Genomic DNA, 17405 nt, shown 5'->3' with positions numbered 1-17405 from the left:
TCCTGTCCCAATCCAGTAATTACTATAGTGAAATCCATTCCCAGGAATCCCCAAAAATGTCAGCCTCTACTTCACACTGAGAATTCAGGCATGAGAAAAATATTTATTTAATAAAAGCGTCCAGAAAGTATAAAAACAGTGGAAAGAAAACATAAAAAAACACAATTTTTAAGAATTTACCGGCTGAAAAAAATAAATAAGAAATGCTGATAGTTAACAAGACATTGCTTTTGATCAATGATCAATGATCAATCTTAAACCAGTCTTTAAAACATTGCTAATAGTCTAACAGACAATAATAAGGAAATATATTCCTGAAATATGTACATAAACTACCTTTTCAATGAGAAATGATACATTAACCATAATGTTTCATCATGCTAAATGGAGAAGGAATGCAGTCACTTATGTTATACAAATCAAATTGACAAGAAATATTTACATACTTTCTTTAACTTACATTTGAAGTCCATATGAGTTGCATAAATTGCTATTTAGATTAATTCTTTATTTATGTTTTTCAAATTGTATATACTTTATTAATCCCTGCAGGCCAATTCAGGTTTACACTCTGTATTGACAGATATGCTAATCACACACATAGGCCCTAAATACAAACATGCATTATATTAGAGAGATTTCAGAGTGAGGGGACTATGCACAGGGGGCACCTGAGCAGCAGGGGTTCCGATTCATAAGCAGAGTCCCTGCAGACATCATGAAATATCTGTACAGCTCTGCTAAAATATCAAAAAGACACAATGGTTATTCCCACTGATATCATCCCTTATTAAAAAGGAAAATACTTACTCTATAAAGAATTAAATAAGTTGATTAACTGGGGATCAAATTCCACATTCCAATTGAGAGATGACCAACTCTACCACTGAGCCACAGCCCCTAATCAAATAATTCACTTTTTTATCCTTCCTTGTAGCTGTTTCATTTCCTTTTAATCCGAAACAAGTTCATTTTTCCATTGTTAAATTAATATCACCTATATACCAGAAATGCCTTATTTGATTTCAGAATAAAAGCACGTTTGTATTCAAACAGGAAATAAAGCACCCTTAGCTTAAGAGAATGTTTTGTAATGCAAAATACAGGAATTCAAAAAATGCGATTAAAATGCGATTAATTGTGACTTAACCCAAAAACTATATTTTTGCAGCAATGTTCCATTTTAATACTTTTAAAATACAATGACCAAGATAAACCACATAAAAGCTTTTTTTTTTAAATATTCGATGCGCAACGTTTTGCAGTGAAGCAATCTGGTGCATTGGCTTCTAATGGCAGGGCAGTAGTTGACTTTATGTTTGTGATTGCAGTCCTCAGGAAATGAGTGGACCCTGTGACTGCACAACACCCCAGACTTGAGACTCTCTGTTTTCATGGCTGCTCTTGGATCCCTGTAGACAAAAACACATTTCAGTCAGTTTCCATTTTTTAAATAATTGAACTCCTTTTTTTCTCTTAAGCAAACTGATCCCATATCAAATGTTAAAGCTTTTATTTTGTACCAGGAAATACTCATTTGATTTATGTTAACTCTTATTTGGCCTCCTTTTGATACAATATGAGATGTAAAAATGGAGCCAAATAGATTTGACATTGTATGACTTCAAAGGCAGCACACTGCTACATTGAACTCTGATGTAATAAGCCAATGTGAAATGAAAAATTATTGGAGAGCAAAGTTTAACTTCACTTCATTCCACCTGATTCAGAGACACTGCAAATAGATATAAATATTTACTCGAGCTTTGCTGGAGTTGGAATGAGCTTGACTCTGTGTATGTCTTCTTCCTGGGTGCACAGCATTTTGACAGGATGTTTCCATACTCCTCCCTCACCTAAGCACAGAATAAAACATGAGTATTGACCTCAGACAAAGCAGCGGGTTAAAAAATATATAACGGCTGTAGCTCAGTTGGATAGGGTCGTCTCAACCGGAAGGTCGAGGGTTCGATCCCCAGCTGAGCAACAAGTCCGATGTGTCCTAGGGCAAGACACTTAACCCTGCATTGCTCCTGCTGCTTCGGTGGCGATGTATGAATGGATTATTGTTGTACTTACTCTCTGATGTACGTCGCTTTGGATAAAAGCATCTGCTAAATGAATTGTAACATTGTAACACTGTATTAGAGGATTGTGACCGACCTGTTTAGACGAATGACGAATGACGAAGAGCATGACCCCCTGAAAGCTGCCAAAGATGGTAAACAGGTAGGACATTACAATACTGCCCTCCTCAAACTGGAAACATCCAAAGATCCACATGGTGCCCAACACACACAGCTGAGCCACTGCAGTAATGGTGAATGCCCTGCAGGGGGCAACAAAGACACTCAGAGGTCAAATCTCATGCACTCATACTGGAATAGAAATTGTCTCATTCAACACAATAAATACATTATCACATATTTAAACACATACACAGTCTGTAGTCCTGCAATAACTCACTTTATTTTCTGCAGATTGTCCAGGTCAGGGTGTAATCTTGAGAACTTCTGTGCCAATTTCCACACAGTCATGAGAAAGAAGAAAATGTTTATCTGAAAGGCAAAGGAGAGGCTTTAAAAAAGCACTGATCACAGTTTAGAGCATTTTCTCATCAATAATTATGTTCATACTCACAATGATGATGACACAGGCGGGGCCAAAGAAACTCCAAATGAAATCCAGCTTCAACCAGCAACTGCAATAACAATTTAGATGTAATTAAACAGACTGACAATGTAAGCTTGGGTTCAGGTAACATTTTTAAATGGAAATAACATTAGCATCAGTAGAGGGAACTCACTGTCTATCAGTGCCATATCCCTTGGCGTTAACTAAGGCAGAGATGGCGACGATTACAGCTGGGACTCCATAGCCACCTGCCATCATGTAGAGGGTTTTGAAGTTGGTGTTAAAGACCAGGATTACCATCCTGAAGAGTTGTATGCCCTCCAGGCACATCCAGCAAAATGCAGCCAGGAAGAAGAAATGCAGCAACCCTGCAACCACTGCACAGCCAACCTTGGACAGGGACAAGAAAGAGGAGAATGATTATGACTAGTAAGAAAAGTGCAGAGATTACAGAGAAATATGGTGTATAGAATAGATATAACTACTTATTCAATCAACTATATAAGTTTTAAACCCCCAGATGTGTCACTTAGCAGCTTACTGTTGCTCCATAAACTTCACTGTTGATTCAAATGTTTCAGAAATGTTCTGTGTTGATCTTGGCAATGCAGACATTTTAAATGTTACGTCAGTAATTACCGGGTTTTCTGTACGAGAGATGCCTGCAAGGAAAATGAGGTTGGCAATGAAGAGACTGATGCATAGGTGAAGGTGGATGGTTGTTCTGGGATTGTGGATGGAGCGTACAAACCAGAACGTCAGGATGCAGATGAAGAGGCAGATAAGTGACAGGGAAAGACCCACCCATGAGATCAGCTCTAACTCAAACCTGTCCTGTTCAAAGACACACAGAGAGAGAAGGGTTACATTACAAAAAAGAGAAAATTACTTTACACGCTGAACTATGTGCCTCAAGGTTGTTGTTTTTTTTTAAGATTTTGAACCTTCAAGTCATAAAGTGCCATGAGCACAGCAAAGCTGCTCAGATGGTTGCAGGAGCACACAGTGTATTCAGGATTGGACTCCACCACTCTGCAACCACGATCAGACCACGTCCCCCCTTCCTCTGAGGAGTTCCAGAACACACACACGTGGGTTTGGTTTGTCTGTGAAACAACATCGAGTTAGTAAACATGATAAAAGTCTTATCTTCAGGCATGAATATATTATTATCCTTGATAGAAAATGATGTAATGCTACCTTTTCCAGGTGGTTAAAGGTTAACTTGATAGGCTCTTGGAGATGGCTTGTGTTTGTGTTGCTGACAGAAACAGTCACTACTTTAGAGTTGATCTGAAAACGTTCCTTTCCTTTTGGTTTCATTCCACTGTAGAAACCCTCTGCAGAGCCTTCCAGGTTTGCATAGCTTAGCAGGGACACTGCTGTAAAGCCTTTCACAAAGCACAGAAAGGGGAAAAACATTTAATGTACATTCATTAAAGTGTTAAAACTTTAATTAATGAATTACAGTCAAGATAATTACCAGGGTAAGAGGAAGGATCTCCTGCAGCTGTCGCCATCTGCATGTCCAGCTGAGTTTGCATTGATGATAAAACCACAGCTCCTTGGGGTAAGTCAGCTCCCTTATGCAGCAGCAGCTGCAGCTCTGGACCCAGATACAAAGATCAACATGCACTGCTTGTCTGCTTATATCAAATACATGACTTCAGTCCAAAGTGAAATCTATGATAACATCTGAAGAAGTAAAAACCTCTTCAAGTAACACATTGTATTTATATACAAACACAGAGCAATGACAGAATTGCATACAGATATCTTTGTGAGTGTAGACTTTAATTAACCTGTGTGATTCGATGAGATTTTGGTTCCCGGGGGCTTCATGAAAGGTCCTATGAGCTTCAGTGTGTTTTCCACCAAGTCAAGAAAGATGGAAACTTTCCTGTTATCACTGAAGGTTTCACCGGACAAAAGATTGTCGATGACAGACAACAGTGTCTGTGTCCACAGGAGGGGAGAGGGAGCAGCATGAGCATGTGTAGAGAGAAACAGGAGACAGAGTTGGTCTGAGGCAGACTTTCAGGCTGCATACCGCCTCAGGTCAACATAAACAGTCTACAAAGTCGCTGACAGACATCTGAGAATAACATGACAGAGCCTGGAGGAAGCAAAACTTCCCGTTTCTTTGTTTCTTGTGAGGAACTGAAGACATCTTTGCATAATCACACTGTATTTCTATTACTTTAAGTGACCATATACCTTTAGTAATTCCTCTCCATCCAGCTCTGATGAATCCTTACTTTCTGTCAGCTTTAGACAGATTTTATTCAACTGCACCACCAGGTCGTGTGCAACAGGAAATGTCTAGAAAAGCAGATTTAGAAATGACATAGAAGTGTGAGGCAGTAGACATTAGGAACATATAATGAACTTTACTAAGAAACATGATAAGAGTTAGTGTTCCATTACCTCTCTCAGATAGCTTGTATCTTTGTAAACATCACAGTTTAACGCTGAGGAAACAGGAAGTAATGTTTGATTAAATGTTCTTACTGATGCCTGATAGCATTAATATAAGAAGGATGCTTGTGGTAATGATTGTGTTTGTTTTATATATTTTCAGAGTAAACACAAGCTCAGTAATAAATGTAGGAAAATAAAAAGGTGCTACTGTGTTCTTACCAGTGCAGCGAGACCCATTGTTGCCATAGTTGGTAAATCCAGCATGGCAAGCACAGTGATGACCATCGGCTCCACGGTGGCAGGTTCCATTTCCACAGATTGTCTTATCAACCTTACATATGTCTAATGGAAACAAATCAGTGGGAGGAAAAGTGGTTCAAATGTGTGGTCCAAGTGGGAGAACAAATATCCTGTTCCATCCATAGGTTTACAAACATAAGACAGAAATAACATAAAGTGGGCTGGACACAAACAAAACACGGGGCCACGCTCTCAAAACCAACCAGTCGCAAACTAGTCATTTACACTGACAGCTGTCAGCTCCTTAAAAATCTCTCATTGAATTATAGGAAAACTGAATGGCCAACAATTTAATTCTTATCGTCTTTAAACTAACTTAACTTCAACTAACGTAAAAGTTAGAACTGTAGGTTAACCTACATCATAATCAAGCCTTTATCATTCTAAGAACCAATTTAAGAAACTTTATGAAATCAGTTGTACAAAAAACTGAATTTAAGCATTTTACAAAATGGTAACATAACTCTCACCTTCACATTGACCCTGTGTCCCAGTATAGTACGGTTGGCCAGATGTCAGTCCAAAACCAGGGTTGCAGAAACAGCGATAACTGCCCAGTGTGTTGATGCATGTTGCATTCTGATCACACACCTTGTCAACTTTACATTCGTCAACATCTGTATGAAGAGGGAGAAGATTTAAAGGCATCGTTTGGAAGGGAAAGCAACACTCCAAAAACAGAAAGAGACTAGATAACTCATGTCTGCAGCACATAGAGAACGATTAAAGCTGCCTTTAAAATGACATGGTACAGTTTGTACTAATAGTGAGGGAACTGATACACATCTTACCTGTACATATAGCTTTGTCAGTGTGGCCAAAAGTCTTTCTTCCTGCTGTGGAATTGAATCCATCCTTACAGGTGCAGGAATAATGTGGAATTGTATTCTTACATTCAGCGTTCGGTCCACAGATGTCTTTTTGGGTCAAACACTCTTCAATATCTTCAATGAAAGGATTAAAGTGCAGGATGTTTATAGCATGATGATGACTGCTGATGTTAAAGTTGACTCTTTACTGTCACTAAGATAAATTATATAAACAATAACTTACCTTCACATGTTATACTTGATACTGACCTGAAACCATCAAAACATTTGCAAAAGTAGCTTCCTTCTGTGTTCAAACAAGTGGAATTCATTCCACATAGTCCAGAACCAGGATTACCATCCATGTCAACACATTCATCTACGTCTAAATTATGGAAAGAAAAGAGGGATAAAGATGAACATCACATACAAAAAAGTGCTGGGAAAAATATCATTAATCAAACAGATTATTTATAACACACACACACACACACACACACACACACACACACACACACACACACACACACACACACACACACACACACACACACACACACACACACACACACACACACACACACACACAGAGAAAGAAGTGAAAGTGATTCTCTTGGATGAGACATGAGTGGTGCTCTTTGTGAAAGCCCACCCACACTACTCTAAAACAAATCTCATTGAGCACACTGCTTTTTTTTTTACTCAGTGATTACAGATTTAAGTGAATTATTGAATGGCCTGAAGGATAATGAGATCTGTTATGATGACAGCCAAGAGAAAAATACAGTAACAGTACACCTATATTAAATTAAGATCTGCTATAAAAAGCTGTTTCATCAATGAACTGTAAACCTTTAAATGAATGATGACTTCTTTTTCTTGATTTATTTCAGAGCCCTGCTGGCAAACAAATGTAGTTTCATGAGCAGAAAATCAACCTTTTCATCGTAGATTATTCATTGATAAGTCAATGCAAAAGGCAGCTTTACCTAACAATTGACTTTATCACAGAATATCTGACATAATAAAATATTTTCAACCGATTCCAGTGAAGATCAAGGTCCGAAAATCTACCAGCTAGCCCCTTTGAAGCTCAAAGTTTGGAGCACATGGACTTTTGCTGGATTTAGGTTAACGCATTTGACCTTTTCTTTGCTTTTTCTTTTTGTTACAATAAATGGTTTTTTAAAATCCATTCAAAGAAATGAAGGGGGAAAGACCACGTGTGATGTCACAGGGTTTAGGGGCCCCTATCCTGTGGTTGTTTAAAAGGTTTAAAACGGATAAGAGTGATCCGGACTTGGTAATCCACCTATTTTAAAAACTAAGTATATTAAAATCCAGCTTACTTTTAGCGGAGGACAAACTGAATTGAGAAAATGCAGAGTATAACACATAAAGTTGGCCAACCTATTAAAATAAACTCATTATCTTATAGCTGTGGACACATAAGACATTTGAGGACATCATCTCGGGCTCAGGGAAAGACTTGTAATCATTTTCTGATACTTAAACCAAAACAACAAAGAAATAACTGACACACACACACACACACACACACACACACACACACACACACACACACACACACACACACACACACACACACACACACACACAACACACACAACACACACTTACAACACACACACACAACGTATGAAAAAGACTCAGTTGCCACATTATGTCTTATTATTTTCTTTGGAAGGTTATGTTATATGTAAGGTTAGCATTTCATACCAATACATTTGCCCTGAAGCATAATAAATCCATCTTGGCAGGACAGGACTACAGGGAGGGAAAGGTGCAGAGCTGAAAAAAAGGCAACTGTCAGTCTACAGTTCATCATTTTGAACATTAATGCATTAACATGCATCCCATACTTTTCTCTCTTAAAATGAACTCAAAAGTTTGGGCGCTGGTGGCGCAGTGGTTAGTGCGTGCGCCCCATGGAAGCTGTAGCCTTCCAAGCGGGCGTCCCAGGTTCAAATCCAACCTGTGGCTCCTTTCCTGCATGTCATTCCCCACTCTCTGTCTCCCTGATTTCTGACTCTATCTACTGTCCTATCTCTCAAATAAAGGCACAAAAAGCCCCAAAATAAAAATCTATCTACTGTCCTATCACAGTCATTAAAAAACTAACTGAAATGTTTCCCTGCAGGAGAGTGAAGGTTCAGTTTCACAACATTAAAAACAACAATGCAGAGTCAGTCCTCTGTGGCTGCCTAAATGGCACCAAATGGAGGTAATGTACAGTATGTGGAAAGCGGAAGAATTCCTTTTGCAATATATTTTTTTTAGATGATGTCATTTTAGGACCTTTGCTTCTGTTGAATTTGTTCCAAGTTAAAAAAAAAAAAAAAAACATTGATAAACAGAACATTTGACATGATGGCTTACCTTAAGATTGCCTTCTTATCTTTAGATAGGATCATGTTAAAAAAAATAAGCATCCTGTGCTGATCAACGACCAAGTTATTTTAGAAAGTGGAACAAGTCTCTACATATTGTAACCCATGGCAACACATGGATTTCCTGCCTCTGAAGGCAGATGTGTAAGACTTTGGTCACTATCAGGCAACCAGTAATGTGAACACTGTGCGATGAGCTCATAGTGTAAAAATATCTCTCTAAAGCAGAAGAACAGAAGTCCTCTGTGCAGCGGGGCCCAGATAGAGGGCCGATAGAAGAACAGGTGCTGCGTTAAGCATCACCTTCCTTCCTCTATTCTGAAAATATTTGGGGTCTTTCCCACACCTTTGCATTTCTTACATTAATCATTTCTCTTGAACTTTGATGAAAATAATGTCTGATTGTAACTTAGTGGAAAAATGACAGAACCTAAAACATTAACCTATTGTACTATTGTATTTCTATGTAAGGCGCTTTTGTCAACATATGTTAACTTTATTTGAATCAACCTAGTTACTTACTTCACTTAAAAGGTAAAAGCTGACAGAAGTTTAATAAAGTTAAACACTCAAAGTATGTACAGAATCTTTTTTGTGATCTTAAATGTCTAAAGTGAATTAAGCTCCCACAGAAAAACAAACACAGATACAAATACCCGTTCTTAAAATGTGTCCTGCTTCTGTTGCCGGATAGTTTCCCTCTCTGGAGCACAAAAAATGTCCCTCAGCAAGCTGCAACTGGATGACATATGTGACTCACCCAGAATCAGGAGGTTCCACCTGACTGCCATGCTGTAGAGGGAAACACTGTCCAAAGGAAAGGCTTCTCTTCTCTTCTCTTCTCTCAATAAAGTGTAAATAAATGCTGATATCAGTGGTGTCTCAACAACTATCTGTCCTTACTGCTACTTTCTGGGTCTGTCTTCCCCCCTATGACTCTGCTCTCATTACTGAGGTGACATGCTGAGATGACGGGTTTTGATAATGAGGGGGTTCGCTCTCTCTCTTTCTCTCTCTCTCTCTCTCTCTCTCTCTCTCAGTCCCGCCTGTGAAACAAAAGTTCTGGAGTTACTTCAGGCACTTCTGCTCTTGTTGGGGCGGGGTTATACTGAAAGGAAATGATTGTGCCAACTCTCTCAACTTTTGCTTCCATGACAGAAGTGTGTTACTTAACTATGTTTTTTTTTCCACAGGTAGGTTTCAGTCTCTCTTTCAGTCTATCTGTTTAGTGTCTTTCCACTCTGTTGGTTGGGGTCACTCAGAGGGTCAAGGGGGGAGTTTAGACTATAGACAAAGTCCAGCTGGTGGGTCAGCCCTCCTTTAAGCAAAGTTTTAGCTCAGAGTCTACTTATTATGGTGTTAACATATATATAGGTTTTGCCTCTGAGTGGGTCCAACTGAGACAATGTAACAATGGTAACAATGTTGAGCTTCATTTAGTAAGAAGTGGACAATAAACAGGCAAGTATATCAATACACACAAAGAGTACACTCAATACACTCTGAAGAGGAACAGGGTTCTGTACTTTTCTGTCAATGAGAGGGCAAAGGAAACAAGTCATGGAAAAGTAAGTTCTTCAACATTTCAAACAAGTGTGTAAAGCACTAAACCTTGATCTTTATCATTACTTGAAGTGTGTGTTGATGATGCATTAAGAAACGTAATGTCATTATTTTCATTATACATTTCTGAAGTTCACTTCCTCTGCGTCACAAGGCGCAGATGCTGCTGAACATAACGTTACTTAAGATAGATCGCTCTATAGATGTAACAGGTGTGTTAAAATACTTTGTGAAAATTATTTATAATTCACCAAAAGTCCATCCTTTAAGTCATATTTACATTTTGTCATCTTTTTCAAAGACGAATATTTTTATATGCACTTTTGTATTTTATTTTGGAATTTTTTTTTTTTTTTTTGGTCTGCTGTGATGATCTAAATAGTGGTTCAACTATACTTCGTTAGGCTCACAGACGTTTTAAAAACATTTTAACTGTTGGTTAATGTATTTGAAGAGTTTTATTTGTCGTACAGCACTTAGTTTTTATATGCTAATTAGGCGAACTTTAAGCTAGAGCATCCGTGTGATTTCTCATGTGGTCCGCTGTATTTTCTCCTTCCCTTTAAAGGTGTGCATGTTGAAGGCCAGTCGTATGAAGTTGTTGTAGTGAATGTATTTTATTTTACACAGGTATGTGAGCTCTTTCTTTGTTCTTGTTATTTACAGATATATTTGATCACAAATTATTTTGTTATTTTAATATAACGTGAAGTGTACAGTATAAGAAGATTAGTTTAGCTGTTTAAGTACATTTCGATTTTGACAAAAACACAAAATTGCCACTGTTGAGTAAGAAATAAGCTGAAATACAATTTATACTTTTTATTTAGTTTTTGTTCTCGTTTTTAAAAGAATGTCACAGCACACCCGTATGCATTGTGTGAGACGGCCTGAGACCCCGCTGAGGAGAGGTGTGCATGTTGAAGCCCAGTCGTATGAAGTTGCTGTACTGAATGTATTTTATTTTACACAGATGATATGAAAATAAATCTGCTCCAGTTGGCAAGGAAGTTTTTGGTCTTCGTCTCATCGTACACAACACAACGCAGAGACATACGATAGCACACTGAGTGTCAGGACAGACCGGCTACATAGACATTTTGTGGGCTGCACTAGCCTGAGCTGAGAAAATCAGAGGAAATGCACACATGCTGTCAGCATTTATAAGAGCAACCAAATAGAACAAAACAAGTTGTTAAATTTTCTTCTGGTTTCCAGCTCACAGTCAACAGGGGCCCTTTCTGAATAGCCACAGTTCAGTAGGCAGTACATACTTTTCAGTAGGGACTTTTGTGGTCATTCAGTATGCATTTTTTGGGTCCATCTCAGTATACTGAACATTTCAGTATAGATACTAACTTCCGAGTTTCATGCAGTATGGATCGGATGCGTGCTTTCAGGAAATGAATTGTATTTTACCACCCACAATGCTGTGCTAAATTAAACGTAAATCATCAGGTCACGTCCGCCTCCAAATCAAAACAAACGAGCGTGGATTAATTGAATACATTTTTAATCTAGGGTTAAAGTCCCGACTGAAATCACTACTTTTAATCAACAACAGAAAATATAACAAATGTATACATTATTAGAAAACCTTTTCCCTCTATTTAAGTAATGATTTCACTATTTAAATGCGTCTTTATTGGTTTATTTTACTTTATATTTTGTATATCACTGTCTTTAATTTGTACTTTTCTTTATGTAGGCTACTGAACGACCTCAACAGCTTCTTTGCCAGGTTTGAAGCACACAACAGCACGCCCCCACAGAAGACCACCCCCCCTCCCCACAACCAGACCCTGTGCCTGACTGCAGCCAGCGTGAAGAGAACCTTCTCCAAGATCAACACCCGCAAGGCTGCAGGTCCAGACAACATTCCTGGCCGTGTGCTGAAGGACTGTGCAGAGGAGCTCAAAGATGTCTTCACAGACATTTTCAACGCTTCTCTGAGTCAGGCTGTTGTTCCGTCGTGCTTCAAAGCCACCACCATCATACCCGTTCCAAAGAAGCCCTCACCATCCACTTTCAATGACTATCAACCAAGGGGCAACCTCCGGTCTCGAAAAATGAAGCCTATGCGGAAGTACAAAAAACTGCAGTTCCTCGAGGTTCCGCTTGAGGCTGGCTGCAGAAGCGCCGGAAGTGCCATAAGCCCACAGCCAAAAAAGCCTGTTTTTACCACAGGAATCAACATATTTACAGCCTGGTTAAATTTTTTTATAACTCATCGGATTTTATTCTATTAAGGAAAACGGCTATGCCCATATTTGGTTGTGTCAGATTTGATTGACAGCTCTGCGCGCTGCATCTGTCTGCGCGGTCAGCAGGTCAGGAGGCTAACAGCTTGATCCGTCTGATTTCTCCTCTTTTTTACTTTGTTTGGAGAGTTTGTTTAACACATATCTGACAACATACATGGCTTGCTGTGCAGTTAACAGACCATCCAACAAGTTGATGCTTCAGTTTTTTTCGGTAAGTGATATAGTAGTGTTATATTTACTGCATACTCATGTGTTTATATTTACGGACCTAGCTTGTTTAGCGTTAGCTTGTAAACCAGTCGGCTAACTGTGTAGCTCATTATTTACGGTCAATGGTTTAGAAATGTTTGTTAAGATGTTGTTGTTTAAAATAATGAGTTTGTGTGATGTTAGAAGCTAAAGGTTCATCTCGGTGTTTATCTGACATTATGATGAATGTTATACTCTACGTAAATGTGGACATTAAAAACAAACTTTGTGTAGTAATTATCCGTCAGTAACATAAACTGAACTGAACCTAATGTGCTGTGTAGGTTATAGAGGATGACATTAACGTTACATGGTTGATGTAGTGTCTTAAGGTTTGTGCAAACTGTTAACAAATTTGGTGTCTCTTGCACTTTGTAAGAGCATCTGTAACCATTAAGAACTATATTAATAACCATATTAATTTTCACTGAACTCATACACAGAATATAGCTGTAGAAATATAAAATATAAATAACATATGGAATGAAAATAAGATATAAAGCACATAGATATAAAGTATAAGAAATAGTTTGAAGAATACAGCCATGTACTGAGCTCATGTTAATAATAAATGAGTTACTGTATGTTCTGTACTAAAGCACAGAGAGTTGGGACCTGTTAATGATTTAAATAATTCAGATTATATTTGTTTCATGTTAAGATGAAGTACTATCCACAATAAACTGCTTAATTTTTCCTCACACAATCTGAGACAATTTGATGTGGAATATCATTGTGTGAGTGAGTGAAGTGAGAGAGCTGAAAATAGCATGATTACAATAAGGTTTATCTTCTTAACTTTGAATAGATGTTGATTACCTGAATACTGTACCTTTGTTGTCTGGGTAGTAAACTGTTGAATTTATAAATGTACTCTTACACACAGATGAATACAGAAAAATAGATGAGAACAAAAAAAATGATTTAATGAATAACTGATATTTTCTCTCTTTCTTTGCCATCCTGAAGACCCCTCACTAAAAGTCCATGTTCTCCTGGATCCATGTCACATGCTCGAGCTTCTTCTGAATGACTTTTCAACAGTCGAAGTTCTGGTGAGAGAAGATGGCCAGCAGATAAGACAGCAGTACATCAAGGAGCTCCACAAGCTTCAGGAGAAGGAGGAGGGTTTGCACCTTGGAAGACTGTATTCATGCTTCAGCTGTTCAAATAAAACTAGATCTCCTCCAAACAACTTGCAATCAAACTATTTTCTTCCCATTTTAAACCCCTTTGTCCAGTTTAGATGGGAGAAGTTGATATTATGTGATATTGATCTGGGAAGACTACATTTCTAAATCATTTTTAACTGTGTTTTTATTCACAAGTTATTGATCTTATTTACTCTCCATGTATCTTGATTTAAGAATGGGGCTGTGTTTAAGGGCATATTTTTGCAATGACTCTGTTCCATCCCACTTTCAGAAATTAACTACATTAGTATTTGGTAAAAAAAAATGTCGAAAGAATAAGAAGTTGTGTAAAAGTAGACTTCCTTCCCTTAGCTATTGAGTTGAGCATTAATGCACATTTTAGTCTTGTCATTTCAAATCTGAAATGTATACTCATAAGTAGAGACAAAGGAGTGCATTTATATAGAAATATTTATTTAATCTGGAAAACAACATTAAAAAAAGTCTGTTTTTACAGCAGAGATGAACATGTTTACAGCTTGGTACAAAACAAACAAATAGGTGTGATTAGCTCATGTCTCGATGGACACACACTGTACGGGGGGGTGAATGTTTTGATGACTCATCAGTTTTGATTTGATGAAGAATAAGAGTTATTCACAATAAGGTGTGTAGCTGACCAGCTTGACAGGCGGGTGCGGTGTAACGGTTTGTCAAGAGGCTTAAAACCCGTCTCAGCTCTAGCTCTCAGCCTGTGGGTGACATCACTCAGGCCATCCGGGGGAGACCTCCCTCACAGCGAGCTGTTGAAGAGAAGCAACCGAAGTCCACCCCAGAAGAACCAACACATACAGATGTTGTTGAGGCTCAGGTTTCTTCCTCTGTCTCTGCAGCTCTCTGGGCACCTCGACGGACCAGTCACCAATAATCCACACTGTGTCTATAGGAGAAATACAAAGGTGTTCAATTAATGCCTCAGACAAGACAAAATGTACAGTTAACTACATGTGACAGCTCAGGCTGTTTTTTTGTTATTAGCCACATCTGCAGGAATAATATTGAACAAGGTAGCTGCAACTCATCATAATAGATGCCAGTCTTAAACACTATTTTTTCTAATACTTAGTTTTTGGTGTGAAGCTGACACTGTCCACAGACTCCATGACTTCAGGGGGTTCAATAGAAAACAAATGTCTTATAATAAATACTAAATAATTATTTTTCAATTGTCATGTTCACCTCATCGCTGTTGACATCAGTAAATATAAGACACAGACATTCCTCTTTTTGTCAGAACAGTAACATGAACTGTATGCTTTGTAATATTGATTTCTTCTGGATGTCTCATTTATTTACAGTTTATGGATAAAACTTTGTTAATGTATTGCTCTGCTAACACTGACAAAGTCTAACTGCTCTGACAAATAACTAATAACCATGATTCTATATTTAACAAAGTGTAGTTTTAAGACTTTAATTAAATATTTGGGTTCAATATAATTCGTTTTAACTGTGTTGTAGAAAAGTTAAATGTTAACTTACTGTTTGTAGAGTTTTCTCAGGACGAGCAGGAATAGTTGATGATAGCAGCCTAGCCGTTAGCTATGCTGTCAAGTGGACTGCTGACGTTGAGCTGAATGGGCGGAGTTAAGTCCCGCCGGTCCCGCCTTACTGCTGTCGTTAGGTTGATCCGAAGTTAGGTTGAAACTGCAAATCCAATATGGATGCGGCCGTCGATTGGACTCATTTTCTGCCTATGTCACAGACGGGTCAGGGTTCGTCCAGTAATATTTACAGTCTATGCTATCGACCCGTTGCACTGACCCCCATCGCCATGAAGTGCTTTGAAAGGTTAGTCATGGCCCACATCAAATCCACCCTCCCGCCACCTTGGACCCCTACCAGTTTGCATACCGAGGTAACAGATCCACCGAGGACGCCATCTGTTCTGCTCTTCATCCAGCCCTCACCCACCTGGACACCAAAAACTCATACTCAGAATGCTGTTCATAGACTTAGTTCAGCATTCAACACCATCATCCCTCAGCAGCTGATCAGCAAACTGGACCAGCTGGGGCTCAGCACTTCCCTGTGCAACTGGCTCAGCAAGAGGCCTCAGACAGTGCGGGTCGACGGCAGCACATCAGGCACATCTGAGCACACAACCCCCCAGGGTTGTGTGCTCAGCCCCCTGCTCTTCACGCTGCTGACCCACGACTGCGCTCCATCCTTCAGCAGCAACCACATTGTGAAGGTCGCGGACGACACAACAGTGGTTGGTCTCATCTCCAACAACGATAAGACGCACTACAGGATGGAGGTCAGCCAACTGGCCACGTGGTGCAGAGACAACAACCTCTTCCTGAACGTCGACAAGACCAAGGAGGTTGTTGTCGACTTCTGGAGAGTCCCCACTCCTAAACCCCCACTGACCATCGACAGTGCTGCTGTGGAGAGAGTGAGCAGCACCAAGTTCCTGGGGGTTCACATCAGTGACGATCTCTCCTGGACAACCAACACCACATCACTGGCCAAGAAGTCCCAGCAGCGCCTCTACTTCCTCCGCAAGCTGAAGAGAGCACGAGCCCCCCCCATCCAAGCATGTGCTCCTTCTACAGAGGCACCATCGAGAGCATCCTGACCAGCTGCATCACTGTGGCTTGGGAGCTGCACTGCTGCCAACCGCAAGACCCTGCAGCGCACAGTGAAGGCTGCTGAACGGATTATAGGTGTCCCACTCCCCTCTCTTCTGGACCTCTACGGTACCCGCCTCAACCGCAAAGCAACCAGCATTGTGCATGACCCCACCCACCCCTCACACAGCCTCTTCAGCCTCCTGCCATCGGGGAGACGGTACCGCAGCCTGCGTGGCCGGCTCCACCAGACTGGGAAACAGCTTCTTCCACCAAGCTGTCAGGAAGCTTAACTCTCTCCCCTCTCTTCCTTCCCTCCGCCCTCACGAACCCCCACAAAACCCCCTCCCGTTTTCCACCAATAACTCTGGACTAAAAACTCTGAAGCTAACATCTCAAAAGTACACTCAGTTTACTGCACATTGCACAAGTTCACCTTTTCTTTAAATTTTATTTTATTGTATTTTATTTACTACCTTTTGCACAATTTAGAATTTATACCTCTTGCACAATTTAGAATTTATTACTGTAAATATTATTTATCTTATTTTTACCTCATTTTATTTATCTATTTTTACCTTATCTTATTTTACCGTATTTTGGTTGTATTGCACCGCGGGACGGAGACAAACGAAATTTCGATTCCACTGTATGTCTGGCATATTTTGAAATTGACAATAAAGTTGACTTTGACTTTGACTGTATGTTATTTATCCTCTCCGCAATAAAGCACACAAATATAAAGGAATCAAGCCTAAAAGAGCCTTATAAATTAGGGTCAGTCAATGTGCGTATCTGCGTGCACTCAAAGAAGGCAAGTTCGATTTCAAATACAATTCACAATGGTGGGTAAATCCAGCATGGCAAGCACAGTGATGACCATCGGCTCCACGGTGGCAGGTTCCATTTCCACAGATTGTCTTATCAACCTTACATATGTCTAATGGAAACAAATCAGTGGGAGGAAAAGTGGTTCAAATGTGTGGTC

At 39.4% G+C, this 17405-nt stretch overlaps 1 protein-coding gene and 1 long non-coding RNA gene across 2 annotated transcripts; both read right to left on the bottom strand.

The window, feature by feature from the left end:
• Positions 1 to 83: 83 nt before the first annotated feature.
• On the bottom strand, positions 84 to 9618 carry LOC109989218 (adhesion G protein-coupled receptor E5-like). The gene is made up of 19 exons (XM_020640873.3): positions 9336 to 9618; positions 7905 to 7976; positions 6409 to 6549; positions 6147 to 6299; positions 5826 to 5972; positions 5275 to 5397; positions 5062 to 5105; positions 4852 to 4956; positions 4437 to 4590; positions 4118 to 4240; positions 3835 to 4025; positions 3579 to 3740; positions 3274 to 3468; positions 2807 to 3024; positions 2641 to 2701; positions 2467 to 2558; positions 2164 to 2329; positions 1760 to 1856; positions 84 to 1412 (listed from the first exon to the last, which is right to left on the bottom strand). Exons 1-19 carry the CDS (start codon positions 9364 to 9366, stop codon positions 1393 to 1395), a joined length of 2295 nt encoding a protein of 764 aa, XP_020496529.3. The 5' UTR covers positions 9367 to 9618; the 3' UTR covers positions 84 to 1392.
• Positions 9619 to 14237: 4619 nt separating this feature from the next.
• LOC136182971 (uncharacterized) lies at positions 14238 to 16761 on the bottom strand. Its single transcript, XR_010668813.1, has 2 exons — positions 15327 to 16761; positions 14238 to 14724 (listed from the first exon to the last, which is right to left on the bottom strand). It is a non-coding gene; the product is annotated as an uncharacterized lncRNA (long non-coding RNA).
• Between the last annotated feature and the right edge of the window lie 644 nt (positions 16762 to 17405).

Source organism: Labrus bergylta, chromosome 16, assembly GCF_963930695.1.
Source record: "Labrus bergylta chromosome 16, fLabBer1.1, whole genome shotgun sequence".
Classification (NCBI taxonomy): domain Eukaryota; kingdom Metazoa; phylum Chordata; class Actinopteri; order Labriformes; family Labridae; genus Labrus; species Labrus bergylta.
The sequence above is the reverse complement of the archived record's forward strand: the minus strand, read 5'-3'. Positions and strand labels throughout refer to the sequence as shown.

What these genes read in the sequence shown, in the direction of transcription:
- LOC109989218 (XM_020640873.3), bottom strand. Translation starts at nt 9,366, where the DNA reads ATGGCAGTCAGGTGGAACCTCCTGATTCTGG. An exon ending in GACAATCTGCAGAAAATAAA is followed by an intron (nt 2,330 to 2,466) that starts GTGAGTTATTGC and finishes TGCCCCCTGCAG; the next exon opens with GGCATTCACCATTACTGCAG. An exon ending in TTCGTCATTCGTCTAAACAG is followed by an intron (nt 1,857 to 2,163) that starts GTCGGTCACAAT and finishes TTCTGTGCTTAG; the next exon opens with GTGAGGGAGGAGTATGGAAA.